Source organism: Equus asinus, chromosome 3 (assembly GCF_041296235.1).
Source record: "Equus asinus isolate D_3611 breed Donkey chromosome 3, EquAss-T2T_v2, whole genome shotgun sequence".
Taxonomy (NCBI): Eukaryota; Metazoa; Chordata; class Mammalia; order Perissodactyla; family Equidae; genus Equus; species Equus asinus.
Genome location: NC_091792.1, coordinates 159,553,966 through 159,577,104, shown reverse-complemented (window position 1 = coordinate 159,577,104; position 23,139 = coordinate 159,553,966). Strand labels below are relative to the sequence as shown.

Here is a 23,139-nt window from a genome sequence, read left to right as displayed (position 1 = left end):
GTGGTAGATTTTGCTTTTCATTCAAGCATTTTAACTTTCTGTTTGTTAAATCCTGTTTTCTTTAGTTTTCTATAGTGCATCCTCATACCTCAGGAATAGATAAGTAAGCATATATATTACACATAAATCATTCTGATGTGGCAATATGTAAAATGACTGTTTTAGGACTGAACATAGTCATCTGTAGTATTTTGAAAATAAGCTTGCTGCCATCCCAGAAACGTCAGTGCATCTGTTCCTCCTTCTAGACGACGCAGTCTGTCCAGCACAAAGTCCCTCTGTCCCCAGATGTCTGGAGAAGAGGAGGATTCCGATTTGGCAGCCAAACTTGGAATGTGCAATAGAGAAATAGTACGAAGAGGAGCTCTCATTCTCTTCTGCGATTATGTTGTAAGTTTGTAAAAGCGAGTAATGGCGGGGTGGGGGACTAGAAACACCCTGTGTAGAGGATGCTTCCATAGGCCGTCTGAAAGCCAGATTGACTTCCCACTTTCCCACCACTCCATCAAAACGGGAAAACCAAAATTAATGTTTAATCCTGTCTAACAGATGATTTTATGATTAGAAACCGGACTTGGCCCACTGGTCACTGGTTTTTGAGTTTGTCTGTAAAAGGTTTCCTTTGGCTGTCACTTGTTCAACACACATTGAGTGACTGCTCTGGGCTATTCATAGTGCTGGCGTTGTTGTATCAAGAGAAGCGATGGAATAATAATAATGAAAGCAAGCGAAGAGTGTTGGTTAGAGTGGGGTTCTGATTTTAAATTTTTTAAAATTAATCTGTGAAAAAGGTATTAGATGTTCACTGCTGTGTTTTAAAATAGATGCCTATTTGAATGCCATTCTTTTTTTCAAAAATAGCTTTTGTGGAGTTTTTTACCATAAAACTAGCATCACATTTAACATAGAAAATGTACAAAATCCAAGTAAGTAAAAAGAAGAAATCTTTTGTAATTGTATTGCTCACAGAGAACCTGTTGTTGAGACCGGCCCCGTGGCTGAGTGGTTAAGTTCTCGCGCTCCCCTTCAGTGGCCCAGGGTTTCACTGATTCGGATTCTGGGCGCGGATATGGGACCCTCGTCAGGTCATGTTGAGGCGGCGTCCCACATAGCACAACCAGAGGCAATCACAACTAGAATATACAACTATGTACCGGGGAGGTTTGGGAAGAAGAAGAAGAAGAAGAAGAAGAAAAGATTGGCAACAGATGGTGCCAATCTTAAACAAAAAAAAAAAGAGAGAGAACCTCTTGTTCCATTTTGGCTGGGGTTTAGTACTTTTTCTATACCAATATAAAAGTACATGCATTTCTCTGGTACAAACATGGTATCATGAACATACTGCTATCACGTAGCAAAATGTTGTTAAGCGTTTTGGTGGTTTTTCTACTTTTCATTTTGTTTCTTCAGTTTTGTTGAGATATAATCGACATATAACGTTGTGTAAGTTTAAGGTGTATGACATAATGATTTGTTAAACATTCTGAGCAGACTTCAACTGAAGCAAATGTTATCATTTTTTGTTGTGCTAGCACTTTATTCATATTCATTTTTTGCTTTACGTTCTTGATGTTGAAATAGTTTTTCTATCTTGTTTCACTTTTGAGAAATAATATAATTATATAATGCTGATTTTCACAGAAATGTAAGAAATGTAAGAAAGATATTAATTTTATGTTAATACTATCAAATCATCCCACATGGAAAATATTTCTCACTGAACAGATGTCAAAGAATTGGTCAAATTTTATAATTTCTGTCTAGAAGGATTATGAATTAAGATGAAAAGGCAACATGTGTATTTAAAAATGGTTATCTTCGTATTTCCTTATAAACCTTAAGTGAAATTTCTTCACTTAAGATCCATTTAATGTGTGGTCCATTCATATTTTGGACTCAGGAATTCTGTGAAAACTGACAGTTAAGTGATTTCTTTTTTTTCCACTGACCTGTCACAAAATTGGAGAAAGAATAACTGGAGAACATCCGTGAGTAGGGAGACTGATGCCTGGAGCGTCACTTGTTCTCGTGTGTTCTGGCTCTGGGACGGTCACCTGTGAGGGCGGCGCCACACTGCTCCCACTGTCCCACTGCCTTGGGGTCTCACCAGGCAGGCAGTGGTGGCCCTGGGCTCTGCTCCTTTCCTCCTCTGGCCTTTGGCCGTTGGCTGGTGCCCTTTGGGGCTGGCCTGCTGGGTCACATTTCCCTGGTGGGGTGTGACTTCCAACAGCCTCAGCCACAATATGTGCTTGGAGGTGACAGGCTCTGTAAAGTGAGTTTTCTTCCTCCTTTATTGCTGGTCAAGAGCTAGATTTTCACTGAGGATTATAATTTGGAATTTGTTTTCCCCTTCCTACCCCCTTGGCCTTTTCTCTGGCATGAATGTCTGTTCTCTCCTTGACTACTTGAAAATGTGTCTTTCATTGTCTTTTTCCTCAGTGCCAGAACCTACATGACTCAGAGCACTTAACGTGGCTCATTGTGAATCATGTTCAAGATCTGATCAGTCTGTCCCATGAGCCTCCCGTGCAGGATTTTATTAGTGCGGTTCATCGGAATTCTGCTGCCAGTGGCCTTTTCATCCAGGCCATTCAGTCTCGTTGTGAAAATCTTTCCACTGTAAGTCTCCTGGGTGCCAGCTGTTGCCAGTCACAGTTTTCTCTGCCTGAAAAATGGAGTATTGGGATTTTTAAACTGCTAATTTCCAATTGGCAAAATACTCTGCTCTTGTTTCTTTCCTTCTCTCAAATGTCAGCCCACCACTCTGAAGAAAACTCTTCAGTGTTTGGAAGGGATCCACCTCAGCCAGTCGGGTGCTGTGCTGATGCTGTATGTGGACAAGCTTTTGTGTACTCCGCTCCGTGTGCTGGCTCGCATGGTTGACACCCTTGCTTGTCGCCGGGTAGAAATGCTTTTGGCTGCAAATTTACAGGTACTGAAAAAAACACTTACATTGATTTTTATTGAAAACTAAGCAGGGCAAGCAAAACATTTGGCTGTTTTTTCCCTCTACAGGCATATTCTTCATGTGGCCACTGAGAGAAACGTGTATAACATGTCTAAACTGGTCATTCCTTGTATGTCTGATATGAGTGCTTCTTGTGCTTTCTTCTAGTCTGCCTTTGCTATGATAAGCTGTCCCCGTCAGTTTATCCTTTGTAAAGGAGCACAAGGTTATTTTGATCCCTTATGTTTTACAAACCCACTGATGTGTTCTTGTCTACTTCAGAGCAATATGGCCCAGCTGCCAGTGGAAGAACTCAACAGAATCCAGGAATACCTTCAGAACAGTGGGTTAGCCCAGAGGTAATGCTGGAGCCAGGTGTTCCTGGATTTGGGGTATAAAGACTTAGATTTGTAAGGGAATAAAGTCGTAGGACAAGAGATTGATGTGCTTTATAGATGGGTTTATAAGGAGTAAAGAACAACTGGCAGGCTGACCTCTACGCATTACAGAGGGATGCCTGCAGTCCTGTGGGCGGCTGAGCGGTGGCAGGGGTTCAGAGTGCCTCTGTTCATGCCTGGTGACGATTGGGACTACAAGTTAGCAGCTTTATCTTAGCAAAATCAAAGCATATAACCTAATTGTTAAATAAGAGTTGGCAGGTCTGAAAGACATTACCCAGTTCTTCACGTGTAAGAATTATATCTGCTTCTTGTTAAAATGTTATCTCTTTATAGCTATTTATTACCTAATTTTGTTTGCAAACTCTTTTAGAAGCCTTTATCAGAAATCATGACATCTATTATATATTTCCATGATTGCAGAATAAATTAAGAGAAGTTTTTACCTTTTTTCCTCTACATACTGTGCTGTGACTTCAATCTTTTTTTTTTAAAGATGGTAAGGCAGACTTTATTCAGGGAACTACTACAGTAGGGTTTTACAGTAGAGGAGAGAGTGAGCTCAGCTCTGAATGCGGCATAGACGCGTGGAGATTTATAGCCAAGGAGCAGGGTGGGGCCAGTGGACAGAAAATTCCTATGGGGAAACTTGAGGGGTAAGGGAGATTCTGGCTAAACCAACTAGACAGGATTTTGCTACAGGCAGGCCAGGGCAATAAGATATGGAGAGTAGCGGACGAGGAATTTGATCAGATAGTAAGGGTGGGGCCAGTTTCCGCTAAACTGACCCAGAAGGATTCTTGCTAAAATGACTGAGTGGACCAAGGACAGAGTCCAAGGGCAAGGCCTACTCAAAAAGAGTTCTCAGAGAAGGTTGGCTGCAGTGTGGTCAAAGGAGAGAGTCTTTGTCACATAGAAATCCTAATAGCCCCACGTTTTTCTTATTGTGGGTCACATTTTCCTGATTGTCTTATATTTTAAAAATTTATATGTTTGACGGGTATAAATAGGAGAGACTGAAGTAGATAACGTTTGCCCAGAAGAGCTCTGGCTCCTTCTGTCCCACTAGGACGTGGGGTCATCTCTTTGGTGGGCTCCAGAGCTGAGATGGATAGGGCTGGGCTGCACACTTCAGCTGTGACTTCAATCTTAAGAGAAGCTTATCAATGGTGTCTTTTGTTGGGAAGGGGCAGCACACGATTTTGAGTGACTTTTCAGTATGCCAGGCTGAATTATGTTATAACTTGCTTTATGAAGTTGTCATTCTCATAGCAGATGGTGGGAAGTCGAACTGTTTTTATTTTTTGACCCTAGACTTTGTATTTGGCCCAGATGAGGAAGATTATAGGTATCTTGTACCAGATGAAAAATGAACATAAATTAGTATATATTATATCTTTTTGGGAGATTAAATAGGTTTCCTGCACTTGGGTGTAGAATAGATGATCACTTTGCATTTATAGAGAATGCTTTTATTAGCTATCATACTGTGTATTGCCTGGTGCAGTGTTTGAGCATAAATGAAATTTCTGGAAAATATTTATGAGGCATAAACTGTGGTTATTAAGAGTAAACTAGGGCCTGAGTTCACTTTGAATGTTGCTGAGAAGTAGCTCTGAAGAGGTGGCTTGAGATACATTGCCTCTCACTTTGAGAAGCTACTGTGTCTCTTCCCTGTGGAGCTGTGCTCTAACCCACGTGTGATTGTATTCCAGACACCAAAGGCTCTACTCCCTGCTGGACAGGCTTCGTCTCGCCACTGCACCAGGATCATGTGGCCCTTCTCCTCCGGTCACATCCCACCCGCTGGACGGGGATGGACCCCTGGCTCTGGAGACAGTTAATCCAGACAAAGTAAGTGACACACAGGGCCACTCCAGGTACTAAGTACCTCTCTCCGCCTGCGGCAAATCCAGAGTGTGCAGCAGGGTGGCTCAGGAGGCAGAACGTCCTGGCACTCTGTGCAGCTCCCGAGAGCTCGTGGCCTGCCTTGTTTCTTTCCGAGAGCTCGTGGCCTGCCTTGTTTCTTTCCAGCACTGGGCAGGGTCACCTCATGACAGGATGCATGAGGTCCAGCAGGGGCATGGGTTGAGAAAGGAAATGCTGACCTGGGACACTCGTGGTGGGTAGTTAATGGGAAGATCAGGAGCTGGGTGGCCATGGCCTGCACTCACGATTGCACAGGCCTTCAAGCACATGTCCGCTTGGCCTGTCTCCCTCTCCTTACGCCTGCTGACCTCCTGCATATTGACCCCATCTCTCCAAGGGCCCTGGCTGTTATCATCCTCAGCACTCACACCTCAGAGCTGGGGACCATTTAGGACTTTGGTATAACCTTGATACTCTTGTTTCCTGGAGAGAGTTCAGTTTAAATATGAACTTGGAGTTCAGAAACCATCAGTCCAGGCATAGAATAGCAAAGTTCAGGCCTCTGTTCTCAGGCTTGATTTGCTAAGTGCCTCTGCTGTGCTGGCTCTGTGGGGAGAGGAGCAAAGCAGACACCCCAGTAGAAGGTGACGGGTGCGATGCCAGACGAGGGTGAAGGTGCAGAGGAGGGCCCGCTATCCTCAGCAGAGTTTGAAGGGCAGTCGGACATTCGCCAGGTGAGGGGAGAGGGAGAAGGCATCTGTAAAGTAACAGCGAGTCCAAAGGACAGCCTTCAGAGCATTTCCTGTGATGTGGTGAGCAGCCCGCACGCCCAGCCACAGTTCAGTTTTGCCAAAGCTGCATTCATAGTCCAGGGGCCACTTGTCCTTTGGTCTGGAGCCACAGGATGTGAGGGGCAGTAGGCAAAGAGACAACACATTTCTAGAAGTGTCAAAGCGCCATGAAAGCTCTGCCCAATTATTCTGTTATCTACCTTTTTCTTCTCCCCAGGACTGGTACATACGCCTAGTCAAATCCCAGTGCTGGACTAGGTCAGATTCCGCACTGCTGGAAGGGGCAGAGCTGGTGAATCGGCTTCCTCCCGGGGACATGAGTGCATTCATGATGAACTCGGTATGGCGGAGAGAGCGGGAGGCCAGGGAAACCCTGTCTTTCTTTTGTTGCTTTCCTGTTTGATTTGTTTCATTGTAATGCAACCCACTGTTGACATGTACCACTCACCTTTCTGCCTTAATGGCAGAGACCCTAATCCAGACAGACAGGATGAGGGGAGACTGCTGCAGACAAGACAGGACGTTATTTCAGCCACATTAGAACCCAAAAGGACACGTGTTGTGTTTACTTCAACATTTCATGCTTTTAAAGAAAATAGGTTCTCTTAGATTATAGTCACTTCTGATTGCTGGTTCTCGTGGTCATGAGGAAACATTCGCATGGTGTCATCATGCATGATTTAACTGACTCTCTCCTGATATTCTGGAAATTGATCTTTAGTAAACCCCCTTTCTAGATGTAATGAGGTCCTCCTGCCCCACCACAGGTAGTGAGGTCCCCCTCCCCCTACTTCCTAGAGTAAGGTCTCCCACCCCCTCACTAGATGTGATGAGGTCCCGCATCCCCACCCTTGATCTTGTGCAGGCAAGCCGTGCAGAGCTGACCCAGGAGGCCCTTGCAAAGCTTCCTTGTCCTTGTCCTCACTTCTTGGGCAGGTCCTGTGAGGAGTGGAACCCCCCCTTTTCGGTACTGTCCAGCTATAGATGTAGCGGGTTCCTTTTCAGACCTACTGGGATGAGCAGTCAACTAAACCTTGAGGCGTTTTAGCACTGTCTTGATATGTACCAAGTGGTAATGAAGAAGCAGCAGATAGCTGGGGTGATGGCAAGGTGAATTAGGGGGCAACAAAGAACGTGCCAGGTGTAGATGAAGAGAGACTCCAAGTGGAGACAACACAGAAGTACCTATTCTTCATCAATTTGAACATAAGAACTATGTTAAAAAAAAACAGGAGAATTGGCTCAAAATCAGTTTGCTAAAATCATTTTAAGACCCATTCAGTGAAAGCTGATTTGCTGAATGATCAATTTGCTTATGACCAATTTATTGAATTTTCCAAATTCACTAATTGGATTTTTAACCCCTTTAAAGTTCTGGCTGTAACAGAAAGGTTTAATTTTGGTCACTGATGATGGCATATACATTTCTGAATATTAATTAAGATTGATATTCTCCCTGAAAATTTACCCAAAAAAATTCTTAAATGGTTTTGAAAAGTTGGCAAAACACAGTACAAATTGAAACATGATCTACGAAATGCTGTTTTTCCAACCAAAATTGTGGCATTTATTTGGCTACTTGGATTTCCCTAGCTGCTTGTGAATATAACTTACCTTTTTCAAACTTTGGGAGTGTTTTGTGTTTCACTGATTCCTTAGGTGGCATTTCAACTCAATTTTGTATTTTTATCAATTAAGATTTTGTCATATTAAATTTTTGATTTCAAATCCATCTGAAGGCATAAAAAATAAAAACATTTCTTTAAAATTAAAGTACCCAGAAGAGACCAGAAATATATTTCACTGAGCATATGATCAATGGTGTTGTTCATTTATTTATATCAGAAGTAGAATATTCTTTAACATATTTTTTATCGTATGGTAATCTTGTTATCTCAGAAATGTTTGCAATATCCTTTCTTCTGTAGTGTTTTTCTTGCCTAATTGAAAGCTTATAATTGTTGTTGTTGAACCTTTAATGCCTAGGAGTTCAACTTAAGCCTCTTAGCCCCATGCTTGGGCCTGGGCATGCGTGAAATTTCTGGAGGCCAGAAGAGTCCCCTATTTGAAGCTGCTCGAGTGGTAACTCTGGACCGTGTGACCAGCATGGTTCAGCAGCTGCCTCCTGTCCATCAAGTTTTCCAACCATTCCTACCCGTGGAGCCCAGTACCTACTGGGGCAAAGTGAATGATCTATTTGGTAATTAAAATAAAAACTTCTTTTATTTTTTTAAAAAATGCTGCAGAGCCAGTACAGTGCTTTGCACCAAGTAAAGATTCAGGAAATTCTGTTGTTCTAATAAATGGAAAGCAATTACAGAGGTAACTGAGAAATGACACTGGGGTCCCTAGCTCTGCATGTCTCTTGCTGTGTCTGCTACTTTGCTATTTGTTGACATAGTCCGGGCTTCAAGCCCTCAGGAGTGCTAGGATAGACCTGGGGGGGAGTGCAAGACTTGGGTGTCTGTGCAGATATGCTTCTGAGGAGCGATGTCTTTGGCTCCCATCAGATTCTCAGAGAATTGCCTGACTGCCTTTCTAAGGTCATGAGCCTCTGCTAGAGTCGTGTCCACCCATTCAGATCTTCTGTTTCAGGGGATGCTGTATTGTATCGGTCTCTGACCACTCTGGCCCGAGCACTGGCCCAGTACCTGCTGGTGTTCTCCAAACTGCCCAGCCACTTGCACCTTCCTCCTGAGAAGGAGAAGGACACTGTGAAGTTTGTGGTCATGACACTCGAGGTAAGAGGCAGCTTGGGAACTCAGTGTTTCTGTGCAGAGGGAGGTGTGACTGGCACTGTCAACCGAGAGCTGTGCACAGTCTGGTGTGCTCTTCACCTCCTTCTGACAGTAACTACTTGCCAGGTGTCATGTCCATCCCTTCCTCTCCTGAGTGCTTCCATACCCCTTACCACACCAGTTCCTCACAGTCACCTCGTGAGATTGGGAACACAGCACTAACTGTCCCTACTGCACAGCTGAGGAAGGGAGGTTGGGAAGAGCCAGGCATGGGACCGAGGCTCCCTTGCAGCCAGCTTCACCCCTCCTGTGTCTGGGGAGCAGGCTTAGGGGAGAGGGTATCCATCATAGAGGAGGGCCAGGCAGGGAGAAACGTCAGGCAGAGAGAGGCAAGGGTGATTAGAGAGATGAGGAAAAACCTTTCGGGGATCTCCCAAATATAGCATGGCAAGTCATCACATGCTTAATGTTAATCTATTTCCTTGATTCTAAGATGCCTTTGATTTTGGGACAGATCATCCATTAAATTCTTTCTTTTTTTTTCCTGAGCTAACATCTGTGCCAATCTTCCTCTATTTTTTGGGTCAGCACCACAGTATGGCCACCGACAAGCAGTGTAGGTCTGTGCCTGGGAACTGAACCTGGGCTGCCAAAGCAGAGCATGCTGAACTTAACCACTAGGCTACAGGGCCAGCCCCTAAAATTTTTTTAATGTGTACATATTCTGAATGGATTGGCTTTCCATACGACTTCTGGAAAACAGAGTCTGACCTGCATCCTTAAAGAGTCAGAGGGTCAGAGCTACATTGACCAGCCTAAGCGAGGACACAGCTGATTCAGCATCAACTTCACCTGCCACTTCACAGCAGCGAGAGAGAAGTGTTGGGAGGGCATTCATGCAGTCGCTCATGAAAGGATGAGCAAGCACTTAGGTGGAGCCAGGCCAAGTCAGATAGCCGTGACCCATGTCCTGCAGGTTTCAGTGTAGTGGGGAGGCTGGCAAGAGAACATATGGTTAGAGTACAGTGATTGCTCTGAGCTCTTTCCTGTGCCTGCTGTGTGCAGGATGAAATGCTTCACTTGCATCATCTTATTCAGATCTCACTCCAACCCTGTGAGGGCTCTGTTATTCCCATTTTACAGATGAGGAAAGCAGGGCTTAGAGAGATTTGGTCTTGGCCAAATTCACCCCCTAGGAAGTAGTCAGTCAGCATTTGAACCCAAGTCTGGCTGTCTTCAGAATCCGTTCTCTCAAATTCAGCCTCTGTGGCTGCGGCAGAGGGAAGGCCTGGGCTGTGGAGCCCCAAGGAAGAGTCTGACCTGGAGGTGCTGTGGCCAAGGAAGGATTTCTAGAGGAGCTCACAGAGCTGAAGGATAAAGGGGCAGCAAGATCAGGGTGGGCGTTCTGGCAGAGAGGGGAGCCCCCGGCACTTTGGGGAGTGGGTACTTGAAGTTAAGGGAGTGGGGACCTCTGGAAGGGCAGGGTCCTTGGGACCTGCCAGCCTCTCGAGCTTTGGACACTTCATTGACAGCCGAGAGTTGTCTGCTTCCCTGACAGCCCCCGCAAAAAGAAGAAAGCACGGGTCTGGGCCTTCTTTAACACAGCCCTTCCTCTTCAGGCCCTGTCATGGCATTTGATGCACGAGCAGATCCCGCTGAGTCTGGATCTCCAGGCGGGCCTGGACTGCTGCTGCCTGGCTCTGCAGCTGCCTGGCCTCTGGAGTGTGCTCTCCTCCCCAGAGATGGTGACCCACGCCTGCTCCCTCATTCACTGTGTCCGGTTCCTCCTGGAAGCCAGTGAGTCCGTGACCATGACGGGCCTCTGTCCCTTGTCACTTGAACCAGTAATCAGCTCCACAAATGTAGTCACATACATTTATTTTGTGCTTCCTGTTTGCCAGGTACTAAGTTAGGAATTGGCAGGGTGAAGAGGTGGATAAAATATGGGCCTTGCCTTAATCTCTGGTATCTTGGAGTCTACACTAGAATTTAACTTGAATTTGCTTTTGTAGTCATTTTGTTTAGATTTTGGAGTTCCAGCTTTCATAAAAAATACTTCTAATTTTATGTCCCTTTAATCTCTGACCCTAGTGGACTGTTTCATGCTTTTAGTCCTAAATGATTGCAAGATTAATAAGATTACATTCAAAAGATTACTTGTTTTCTGTTAGAGTTGAAATGTTTGTTTCTATACTGCATTGTAATACTAATATATTAAAATAAAAGTGATTTATTCTTTTCAAGGGACAATGTCCTCAACAAGGGTCATTAGGCAAAATTTTTTAAAAATTTGACACTATAGTTTACATATTAGAGGGTGTTTTGAAGTTTTGTATTTTTAAATTAAACATTGTGGAGTGGTGTTTTGAAGTCTCACTGTTTAAATTGTTTTCATCTGTGCATTTGTAGTTAACTTCAAAATGAAGATCCAGGGAGTAATTTTTCAAAGCCCAACTTCTTGGGGGTTGTAGTGATGCCTTTAGCAGTAATGAGTCATGAACTGTCTGATAAAAACCTTCAGGGTTAGAGGTGGCAACCAGAAGACAGTGGAGGGACTTAGAATCTGAATGTCGAAGTCCCAGTCCTGTTGCATTTCAGATTAACCCAGAGATTGATACCTGAGTCTAGTATTGTCTGAAATTGATTCTAGCAAATCTAGACCTCGTTTGACATAGTCTCTCGCTTCAAAATGTTATGAGGGTGCATGAATGTGAAAATTTGAATAAAAAGGAATGGTAAGAGTGTTTGGAAATTCTTCTTTTTGTTCTGTTATGATTTTAGTTGTGGTGCAGCCTGGGGACCAGCTTCTTAGTCCAGAAAGAAGGACGAACACCCCAAAGGCTGCCAGAGAGGACGAAGTAGATTCAAATACACTAAGTAAGTCTCAAGACTCGTTTTTTTCTTACCTGGTTTCTTTGAGGGGCTTGAAATTCATTCACAAAAGACACTTTTAAAGTGGCGAATGTGGACGCTTCAAAGCTTGCTTTAACTTAGCTTATTCTGTTGCTTGTCCCTAAATTTCAGGGCAAGTTGAGCCGTGTACATGCTCTTTCCTTTGCTTGTGCACTCTGCCCCTATTCGTCTGACTCTCTTTGACCCTCCAAACGCAGCTGGGCTGTCACTCCTGGGGAATCCTCCCGCATCACCGTTCTTCTGGAACACTGAGTTTGCACCCCTCCTCTGGAAAGGCCCTCCTTTCCTTCCATCCTAGCGCTTGGATCCTCTGTGGCACTTCCTGCTTTCTGTGTCTTCCACCTCAGACTCCGAGCCGCTCGAGGGCAAGGAGTGTGTTTTCCTTCTCCCTGTTCTCCGTATTATAAGTGATTAACAATGTTTGTTGAGTAGTGAAGGAATAAATAGAAAAACTGAAGAACTTGAAGTTAGTGGAAATACACACATGAATATTAGGTAACCTGGGTGTCTATTTCAGCCATTTGTTTTGGTGGATTTTTAAATGAAAATTACTGCTCTTCTTAAAAAACAAAAACGATCCGCATCCCATTCATTTAAGCCTGTTCTAGACTTCGGCATGCACCGTGGTCTTTCATGTAGTTTGTCCTAATTCAGGTGTTTTAGTCTGAAAATGGTAGTGAGGCAAAACTTCTTGGCCAAGTGACTCCTTGTTGTCACCAAGGACCTCCAGGCCGTATTGCCCTTTATCCAAAGGAATGCCAACCTGCACCCTGTCCCACAGTGATGGGAAGCGAATGCCCCACCTGGCAGTTCTTGGCTGTCTGTGTTATGCAACGCTCTTACTTGGGATACTGGAGTCTTACCCGTGCCCTCTTGGCTTAAGAAACATGCCTTTTTCGTATCAGGTACATAATGTTTTGTATCTTTTTTTGCCAGCTTTAGTGCAATCCCAATTAGTGATAGAGAGTTTTCCTGTGGTTAGTACTAAGCATAGTAATTTTTCTTCTGGTTACCTGCTCAAGGTTTTATAATTTTGTAACCATTCACAAGCCGTGGTGTTTCATTACACAGCCAAGCTCTTCTCTAAGTGTTTATCTCAAAACTCTGTGGTTCTGTCAGCCCTTATGTGATTTCATGATTTCTTGCTGTTGCCTGAGGGATGTGCACTCACTCACTTCCCTGCTTGGCTCCCTTCTAGCCGAGTTGCCTTAGCAAGTTTTCTATCCTGTGCTTCTGCAGTGAGGCTAAGAACAGACTAACCTTAGAGGGTTGGTGTAAGGATTAAGTAAATTAATCCCAGTAAAGCACTCAGAACAGGTGTCAGGCCTGTTTTAAGTGCTCAGCAAATGTTACCGTTATTTTAGTTATAATTTGAATTTCCATTCCTCTGAAGATAGTTCAGGCGTTTCAAGGAGTTGCGTCAGAGCAGGCAGAGCCATTGGCTGAAGTGTATTTAGTTTGGGTTAATTGTGCTCATTCTCCATGGCCCTTTTGAGGCCAGTTAATTTCATCGTTGCCAGGGGAAGAAGTTTGCTTCTTTATCACCTCAATAAGATGATACCTCTTAAAGATTGTCCAATAAATAGGATTAAAGTCACCCTCATTTCTCTTAGCTTGGGGCTTGCTTCCTTACATCCAATAAGAATTCCTTCTCTAGATGAGGAAGTTCCCTAGACTTTGAGTCTCAGGGACCATGGGTAATATCCATCCACAACCCTAAACATTTATCAGCTCAACAAATAATTCTTTGGCACATACCCTCTGCCAGACTCAAAGTGAGTCCGAAGCAGCCCCTGACCTCGAGGTGCTGTGCGTCTCACCTGAGGGTGTGGCGTTTGCCTCAGCATTCTGCCTCAGGAGTTCTCGGGTAGGATGCAGCGTCCTGTCAGAAGCCCCCTGCCACCCATGAGAACCCCTGATCTTGAGGAAGCAATGAATGGGAGATTCCAGCATGGTTCTTTGCGTGCCAACTCAGGGACGAGCACACGGTCCTGGGAGAACCAGAGAAAGCCAGAACACAGGGTGGCGTCCTGAGGGATGCGTGAAGCTGAGGGGCTGCACGTTTGCTCCTGGATGTGAGCTGGCCAGTGCTGGCTGCATTGTGCATGGGGGGTGGAAGGGCTGGGACTGGAGGCAGGAGACCAGGTTCAAGATGATTGCAACAATCCTGGCACGTAGATAGAGATAAAGGAGGTGAATCTCTAGGCCTTCAGCGACCAGCTAGAAGTCTAGGGGAGGCCCACATTTCTGGCTTGAGTGATGGTAGTAAGGCTGTGCCTGCTGCACTGGGATGCTGGGAAAATCAGGAGGAGAGGTGGCGGCTTTGGGGTGTGTTTGACAAAACAGTTCTCTCTTAACCATGGTGTTTGTTTAGACCCTAAGTATATCACTGCAGCCTGTGGGATGGTGGCAGAAATGGTGGAGTCTTTGCCATCCGTGTTGGCCTTGGGTCATAAAAGGAATAGCAACACTCCAGCGTTTCTCACGTCGGTGCTCAAGAACATCATCATCAGCCTGGCTCGCTTACCCCTCGTCAACAGCTACACACGCGTCCCTCCCCTGGTGAGTCTGGTCATTCCTTTGCAGAAGACCAAAATAACCAAGATGCCCAGGCAACCCCCTGGACTGGAGACTCCCAGAGGATGAGACCAGATCTTGACTGCTCAGATGCTTCCTTGTGGTGGCCAGAGCCTTTGGTTGCATGTAGCCGTGACACTTTGTCTAGTTCATCAGGCGTGCTGTATAGTGGTAGTTAGTAGAAATACTGGATTTTCTAAAATGCGGTGAGGCATTACATCAAGAAATAAGATTTCATCTCCCACTAATAGACACTTAATGTTGGATGTGATTCTACATTAATTAGACTAATTTGTTTAATGATAGAGACCATAAATTATATCCCCTCAAGTGAGTATTTTCCTTTGAAAGAAGTAACCTTTGGAGATTATTCATGTATTTTGGCATAATCACTTTTGCAACTCCTCTTTTCACATTGTCTTCAGAATCAATTTCAAGGAGGCATCATTATTCAGGACTCTTGTTTCAGATAACACAAAGAGCTCAGGTGAGCAGGGTGAGGGTTGATGGAGGCTCGACTGATCTCTCCCAGGGGAAATTGCATCACACACACACACACACACACACACACACACACCCTCCTCCCCCAGCACGCACACACACACCCACCCCCTCATCCCCCAGCACGCACACGCACACACACACACCCCCTCCCCCAGCACGCACACGCACACACACACACACCCCCTCCTCCCCCAGCACGCACACGCACACACACACACACCCCCTCCTCCCCCAGCACGCACACGCGCACACACACACACACCCCCTCCTCCCCCAGCACGCACACGCACACACACACACACCCCCTCCTCCCCCAGCACGCACACACACACACACACACACCCTCTTCCCCAGCACGCACACGCACACACACACACACACACCCTCCTCCCCCAGCACGCACACGCACACACACACACACACACACCCTCCTCCCCCAGCACACACACGCACACACACACACACCCTCCTCCCCCAGCACGCACACGCACACACACACACACCCTCCTCCCCCAGCACGCACACGCACACACACACACACCCTCCTCCCCCAGCACGCACACGCACACACACACACACCCTCCTCCCCCAGCACGCACACGCACACACACACACACCCCCTCCTCCCCCAGCACGCACACGCGCACACACACACACACCCCCTCCTCCCCCAGCACGCACACGCACACACACACACACCCCCTCCTCCCCCAGCACGCACACGCACACACACACACACCCTCTTCCCCAGCACGCACACGCACACACACACACACACACCCTCCTCCCCCAGCACGCACACGCACACACACACACACACACACCCTCCTCCCCCAGCACACACACGCACACACACACACACCCTCCTCCCCCAGCACGCACACGCACACACACACACACCCTCCTCCCCCAGCACGCACACACACACACACACACCCTCCTCCCCCAGCACACACACGCACACACACACACACCCTCCTCCCCCAGCACGCACACGCACACACACACACACCCTCCTCCCCCAGCACGCACACGCACACACACACACACACCCTCCTCCCCCAGCACGCACACGCACACACACACACACCCTTTTCCCCCAGCATGCACACGCACACACACACACACACACCCTCCTCCCCCAGCACGCACACGCACACACACCCACCCCCTCCTCCCCCAGCACGCACACGCACACACACACACACACACCCTCTTCCCCCAGCACGCACACACACACACACACACACACACCCTCTTCCCCAGCACGCACACGCACACACACACACACACACCCTCCTCCCCCAGCACGCACACGCACACACACACACACCCTCCTCCCCCAGCACGCACACGCACACACACACACACCCTCCTCCCCCAGCACACGCACACACACACACACACACCCTCCTCCCCCAGCACGCACACGCACACACACACACACACACCCTCTTCCCCCAGCACGCACACACACACACACACCCTCTTCCCCCAGCACGCACACGCACACACACACCACCCGCTCCTCCCCCAGCCTGCCGAGATAGGAAATGGGATGATGGACTGACACAGAGCAGGGCTGGAATCCGTAGGTAAAGGTTAGCCAGAACTGAGAGGAAAGTCTCTGGTTTCTGCCTGGAAAGGGCACGTGCCTGTTGGTGAGACAGCTTCTGTGCTGTGCATGTGTGCACGAGTGTGTGTGGGAGACTCTGGAGAGGCTTTCACCAAGGAAGTGTAGTCATTATATCTGAGAGATGAAGAGGGTTTTGCTGTGGTGGGTGAAGGTATTCCACATGGAAGTCTCGTTCTGAGAAAAAGCCCAGTGGGTGATACACTGGAAGTCCTCATAGAACAGGGAGTTGAGGCCTTTCTGAAGCCTGGCACCCACTAGGAGGAGAGCGGGAGGAGCCACGCTGGAGAAGCAGGCCACCGTCACTGTGCAGCCCTGTGTCTCAGCTGCAGAGGCCACTCAGCTCTCGGCTCCGCTCACAAGGAGTCACTGTAGGTCTTGAGACAGCTGCACCTTTGGAGTGGAGTGGGGAGATGATGCAGGAATGCACAGTCTAGAGGTCACGGTCTGGAACAGATTCAGAACTACGCCAGCCCAGACCACGTACTACAGGTTAAACTCCTCGAGCAAGGGTCTTAACCCGCACCGGGCAGCGTACTGAAGTGCCCTGACGAGGAATGCACACTCTGGAGGTGGCTCTGACGGGCACCACAGACTCTCCCCTGGCCGTGCATAGAGGGTTGGGAGTACCATGAGTCTGAGAAAGTAGCTTAGTGAGGTGAAGTAGAGGTGCTGAAGCTGTTTAGGGTAGCCGGCTGCAGCTCAGAGGCCCGCAGGCAGGCTTTGGGAATCTGGAGCCAAGCTCTCGGCCTGGGCACCTGGCGTCCTCTGCCGCTTCATCAGAGCGTGTCCACTCGGCTGGCTGGGAGGTCGGCTCCTCCTGCTGCTAGAATAGTGTTGGGTTGGCCTCAGGTCAGCCTTGCGTTCACAGTGCTTGTGGGAGCGCGTGACGGACAAAGCTGGACTTCATGGAGGTCACAAACACTGACAGTGTGGCTCTTTTTGTGTCTGCTCACCAGTAAATACTTCTGTGGGCGGCTGAACTCCATTTGCGGCCTGCCTTTGTCTAACACGCCAGCTGCTGTCTGTGGCCCCGGATGCTGTCCCTAACTCCTGCCTGCTCTGATGGTTGGAGGCTGCCGGCAGTGACCCCAAAGAACCCACCTCATGAGCAGCCAGCGTGACAGGGGTGTCGGCAGTATCAGGAGCAGCTGAGGAGGGAGTGGGAGGCACACCAATGGGGAAGGAGATCCTTGGGCGAAGGAGCTGGAACTGTTTTCCTGGGAAGATGGTACACTTGCTTTCAAGAATGTGTGAGCAGTCAGAAGGTGGGCCACACTTAGAGGAATGGTGTTCCTTGGTTTCCTCACAATTTGGCTGTCCTGACTTGACTGGGCAACTTAATTTCTTTTTTATCCTCAGGTGTGGAAACTTGGATGGGCACCCAAACCAGGAGGGGATTTTGGCACAGCGTTCCCCGAGATCCCCGTGGAGTTCCTCCAGGAAAAGGAAGTCTTCAAAGAGTTCATCTACCGCATCAATGCGCTAGGTAGTCTGGAGCTCTCCTTCGGAATCGCTAGACGTCATAACATGTCTGTCTAGGGGAAACCCAACACTACCATAGTGGAGCCTTCTCATTTTATTCCATAAAAGATTTAGGGTGTGATAGAATCGTGTGAATACATTTTGCAATGTATTTACAAAACTGAAAATTCAATCCAAGTTCATGTGTATTTGTGGGAGTTTAACCCAAGTTTTCACGTATCGGACTCGCTTGGAGTCAGGGTGGGTGCTCTGTGCCTGCTGGTGTGCAGTAGATTCAGCCTCCATCCCGTGCGCCTGTGCTGGTGGCAGTAGTGAGTTCTCTGATGTTTTCGTGTGTGATCACTGATGCTCTTGCTCTGGATGTACAACGAGCAGATCTGGTGAGACAGGCCCTGCATGGTAGAGTGGGATAAAGTAGACTTTAGATAACACAGCTCTGGACCCTGTGCTGTGTGAGGTGGGTCATTTTAACCTCGAGGTACCCCAGTTTTGTTGTTCATGAAATGGGGATTATGCATATTTCATGGAATTGCTACAAATTTAGAAAAAATTTAGAAAGATGCACCTAGTACGCTATCAATAAATAGTAGTGTTAGTAGTTTTCCTGTCAGGATTCTTCTCTGCTTCTCTGTAGGTTGCCTCCTTTTGTCCCCATTTCATGGCTGGAGGTATGATCTGTTGGGGGGCTGTAATTGGTGGGTCACAAGGCTGTGCCCTGCCGGGGTGTTTCCCAGATCTCTGTCCTGTGAGCCTGGCATGGGCACCCTGACTGCGTGTCTGGCCCCCACCCCGTCCCCTTGGTGCCCTCCTGTCTCGGCTTCTGCAGGTTTTGTGCTTCCTTGGGTCCCGGAAGGTTCAGGCAGCAGACAGCTCACCTCTACTTTTCCCTTCATTCAGGCAGATTCATTATGCCGTCCAGAGTGAAATCTGAGCAGCGCTGTGAGGCTGGCTGCCTTAGGGAGTTCCTCTTCTTTTCTCTCCTTAGAGATGGCATAGGCAGTCTCCTGGCTTCCCCTGGCCTCACAACAGCTCCTCGTTCTTACTTGTCTGAGTCACTTGGACCTGCGGGACCCAAGGCGGGTCTCCAGTCTCTCCTGATCTTTGCCTTTCCTCTTGCCCACTACTTCTTTGTTCACTCTTTTCTTCTTCCCTATGTAAATTGTCATATAGGTCTGTCTGTATCTGTGTCTATCTGTCTATATCTAACCTGTATCTAAGTCAGTCAGTCACTCTCTTTCTATGTCCAGTTTACCGAGGAGATCCTGAAGTTTGGTTGGTTTTCTGCTCAAGTTTGATGTTGGTTTTCTCCTCAAGTTTGATGTTGGTTTTCTCCTCAACACCCACCCTTATCCCTGTCACTTGTAGCCCTAATGCAAGTAGCATGGCCACCTCCACCTCCTAGGTCGTGAGTGGGAACATTAAGCGCAGCCCTCGGAAACAACCGTTTATCGCACGCTGCCTCGAGGGCAGCTTGGGATGATGACGCTTGAGGCTGGCCCATCAGATACGCCTTCCCTGAATACGTGGAAGCCCCTAGCTAGATGACGTTCTTTTTTGGTGTCTTTTTCTAGACAGGGTCAGAGAAACCATTGCTTTAACTTTTGTATTTTTACCAGCTTTATTGAGATAGAATTCACATAGTACACACTACACCCACTCAAAGTGTGCAGTTCAGTGGTCTGTGGTGTATGCACAGTTGTACATCCGGCAACTCAGTCCAATGGTCTGGCTTCCTGGAAGACTTTGAACCCGCTGGTGAGCAGGGCGGAAGTGGCTCTGACCCGATTCAGGTGTAGCCTGTTGGGCTGTCCCTTTACTTCACCACGTCTACACTGCAGGAGTCGAAAGGGTGCCTCTCCACCAGGGGTCCTGCGCTGAACTCAGACTGTGCCACGTATTTGTTTATGGCCTCAGACGTGTGTGCTTCAGTGTCTGTGCTGATGGACTGGCCCTAGCAGTGTTGCTGCTTCACAGAACTGTCATGAGGGTTCAGGGAGCTGCTGTAGGTGGACCCCCTGGGGCAGCGCCTGTCCTAGTTAGAGCTGTATGGCCCGACTGCCACATCAAAAAGTTTGAGGAGTGAGTGACCCTCTGTCTCATGTAACGTTTGCATTCCTAGGGTGGACCAGCCGTACCCAGTTTGAGGAAACGTGGGCCACCCTCCTTGGTGTCCTGGTGACTCAGCCACTCGTGATGGAACAGGAGGAGAGCCCACCAGAAGTAAGGCCGTGTGCAGCTGTGCGTTCACTAGCTGACACCCTGGCAGTTGGGGCAGCTTCTGAATCATTAGTGGTGGGCGCAGAGGAGAGCAGCAGGCTCATGTTTTTCTGTCTTACCATATTTTTTAAAGAGTAGCCGGATCATGTCTAGACTGATGTTCCAGAGCAGAAACAAGTTTCCCTGAGGTTTGGATATCCTAGATTGCCAATGGCTTGAGTGCATTTTATCCTAGTGTATTGCATGGTAAGGGTCAGTAAGGTTATACCCTTTCTTAAAATATTTCTGAGTTCCGGTTCTCAGTGCTCAAGTGCAGTGTGTAGGTTGAATCACAGTGAAAGGGCACTTTGTAAAGGCCATGCATATGTACCTGTGTTCATTTCTCTTGACTGTTTTGCAAAGATTTAGCAGGCTTCTTGGAGTGTTAATATATATTATATTAATATAATATTAGTACAAACCATGTTCTGATAAGGCAAAGCCTAAAATAGTAAATGTCATGGGATACAGGTTCCTAATTCTAATAGGTGTGGTATGAACTTGCAGAAATGACAGTTAAAAGAGTAGACATGTCAAAAATCATCAAGATTGTCTTTAAATTCATGTGTAGAAGCCAACAGGTTGTCTGCGTAAAGTTCCTATAATTAGTGAGGAAATTTAAAGGCAGTTTCTTTTAAGGTAATTTGTATTTGGAAATTTGTGCCTATAGGAGACCTTGCTTTGGAAAGTAGATGTTTGCCCTTCAAATTTATTTCGAGTCACAGGTGTATGTAGGCTGTGGTGAACTTAGGCAGACAGAACCTTGGCCAGGAGGACATGTCCCTCTGTGATACTTGGGGCTCCTTCCCACAAAGCCTTGTGGCCTGAGAACCACGGCCTTCGGGTTCTGCATGCAAGTAGGGACACGGGTGTTGTTGGTGTCTGGCTCCCTGTGACTTGATAATGTATGTGGGTTCTTTTTCCAGGAAGATACAGAGAGGACTCAGATCAATGTCCTGGCCGTGCAGGCCATCACCTCCCTGGTGCTGAGTGCGATGACTGTGCCCGTGGCCGGCAACCCAGCTGTGAGCTGCTTGGAGCAGCAGCCCCGGAACAAGCCCCTGAAGGCTCTCGACACCAGGTTTGCCTGAGTTGCCCAGTGTCTCCAGGGCCCATCTGTGGTGGGAACAGTGAGGTGCCCCTCCTCGCCACCAAGGAAAACCAGCAGCTTCACCTTGGCCGTTTCCTTTGTTGCCAAAATTAAAAGCAAAAACTGTGCATATTGCCTCGCAAGAGCACATCCAAAAGTGACTTGGTGAGCAGTGGCCATGAAAATGAGACGTAAAGTGACACGGGGTCATCTGACTATAAAGGGTAGACTGGCAGAGCAAGAATTAGCAAGCCAGTAGCACACCTGCATGAGGGTGTGTGGACAGGAATCGTCTACACAGGGCTGTCATTTGGTATGTAGGTGCCTGTGTTTTCCTTTAGGCAAAGCTGGGGGAGGTCCTGGTGTTTTTTGCTTTTAAAATTTTGAAGGAACCAAATATTCTTTAACCTTTTGTTCTGAATTTTAGGTTTGGGAGGAAGTTGAGCATTATCAGAGGAATTGTAGAGCAGGAAATTCAAGCTATGGTTTCAAAGAGAGAGAATATTGCCACTCATCATTTATATCAAGCGTGGGACCCTGTCCCTTCTCTGTCTCCAGCTACTACAGGTACCTGTGGGGAGAGGGGCCGCTTGTCCTCGGGCCCGAACAAGAACTCACAGTACCGGGTGGGCAGAAAGACTCGAATCATGGTTTAGTTTGGAGGCTGTGGTACTAACTGTGCTGCCCTAACTCTTAAGTACAAGTCTCACTCAGGACTGGGGAGGTTTTAGCAGCCTTGACGAAATCACGTCTGGCAGTGAACCTGAGCGCCGTCTCTCACCAGTCAAGTTGTAGGAGGCAAAAGAGCTCTTAGAGCCGAGGGACTGGCAGCCTGAGCGGGGTTTTAAAAGCTGAATTAGTCGTTCACATTAAAAACCAACAGTGTTCATGTAAGCAGTGTAAATCTCAGGCTTCTGGTGAGAAATCCAATGTGGCAAGATCATGCCAGTGTTCTCAGACAGCCTCTGGAGCCTGGGCATCCCAAGCCCCGCCCTTCCCTGGCCCTGCATGCCGAGCGGTCGGGTGTACCTGTTCCATCTGGGCCTGCAAGTTGTGTGCCTGCCCTGTGATGGGCACGGGAGTTCATCACTCTGGGTTAAAAGAAGGGAATTTTGTGCTTTGTTTGGGTTTTTGTAAAGTCACATGATTTTTGTTGAATAGTATTTTAGCCTAGAGTTTTTGTAATTCTCTAGGATTTTTTAGTTGTTAGGTCCTACAAGTTTAATCATCTTGAAAGCTTTACCTGGAAAAGATTCTCTGTGGAAGTGCACTATATTTTATACCCCCAAACATTAACTTTATAATTAATTGAATTGAATTGAATTAAACTGAGGACTGTGAACTTGGATGGCCACGGATCCCTGGAGGAGCTTATGGCCAATAGGAGAGATGGGAAGGAAGTGGCATCACTAACTAGCATGGAAGGCAGAAGACAGTAGGTGCTGGGAGAGGTGCAGACAGGGCTCCAGGGGCTCTGAGGAGAGCAGATGCTTCTGGGGCGACGGTTGAGGAATCCTCTTGGAAGAGGGCGTGTTCATGCTAGATCTGGCAAAGAGTTAACCAGGGGCCTTTCAGCTGGGGAGCTGGGGCTGAGGTTGATGCCCCACAGAAGGAAGGGTGAGAGGTCATTGGTTTCGGGCATGGAGGATATGAAAGACGGTGAGGGATTTGTAGGGAGATGGCTTGAGTGGGGGCATCAGCGTACACCCTGCTCCTGGTGGGCTCAGCTGGATGGCTCAGGCATCAACTCAAGGTCCCAGGAGTTACTGGTTTCTTACAGTGAAAAAGTGATAGTCCAGCTTTTCCCCCACAGGCCCTGCCCGCTTAACAGGTTATCAAGTGACAGAGAAAACACCAGAGACCCTTGGGGCTCTGCAGAGTTGTGCCATCCCACTAGTGGCTTGGGGCAGGTGGCTACCGGGCAGGCTCTGTGCAGGG

At 47.6% G+C, this 23,139-nt stretch overlaps 1 protein-coding gene across 5 annotated transcripts in view; it reads left to right on the top strand.

Moving 5' to 3' along the window:
• HTT (huntingtin) overlaps window positions 1-23,139 on the top strand; it is a 170,462-nt gene that overhangs the window by 130,134 nt on the left and 17,189 nt on the right. For 4 of the 5 annotated variants that reach the window (XM_044767917.2, XM_070506341.1, XM_044767916.2 and 1 more), the window contains 15 exons: window positions 249-390; window positions 2,440-2,619; window positions 2,756-2,932; window positions 3,230-3,306; window positions 5,061-5,199; window positions 6,223-6,345; window positions 7,992-8,205; window positions 8,601-8,746; window positions 10,363-10,540; window positions 11,525-11,620; window positions 14,031-14,218; window positions 17,733-17,859; window positions 19,975-20,075; window positions 21,038-21,192; window positions 21,629-21,768. In XM_044767917.2, the coding sequence (XP_044623852.2) occupies window positions 249-390; window positions 2,440-2,619; window positions 2,756-2,932; window positions 3,230-3,306; window positions 5,061-5,199; window positions 6,223-6,345; window positions 7,992-8,205; window positions 8,601-8,746; window positions 10,363-10,540; window positions 11,525-11,620; window positions 14,031-14,218; window positions 17,733-17,859; window positions 19,975-20,075; window positions 21,038-21,192; window positions 21,629-21,768 (2,183 nt within the window). The remainder of the gene's footprint in view (window positions 1-248; window positions 391-2,439; window positions 2,620-2,755; window positions 2,933-3,229; window positions 3,307-5,060; window positions 5,200-6,222; window positions 6,346-7,991; window positions 8,206-8,600; window positions 8,747-10,362; window positions 10,541-11,524; window positions 11,621-14,030; window positions 14,219-17,732; window positions 17,860-19,974; window positions 20,076-21,037; window positions 21,193-21,628; window positions 21,769-23,139) is intronic. The other variant, XM_070506342.1, reaches the window with a different exon arrangement.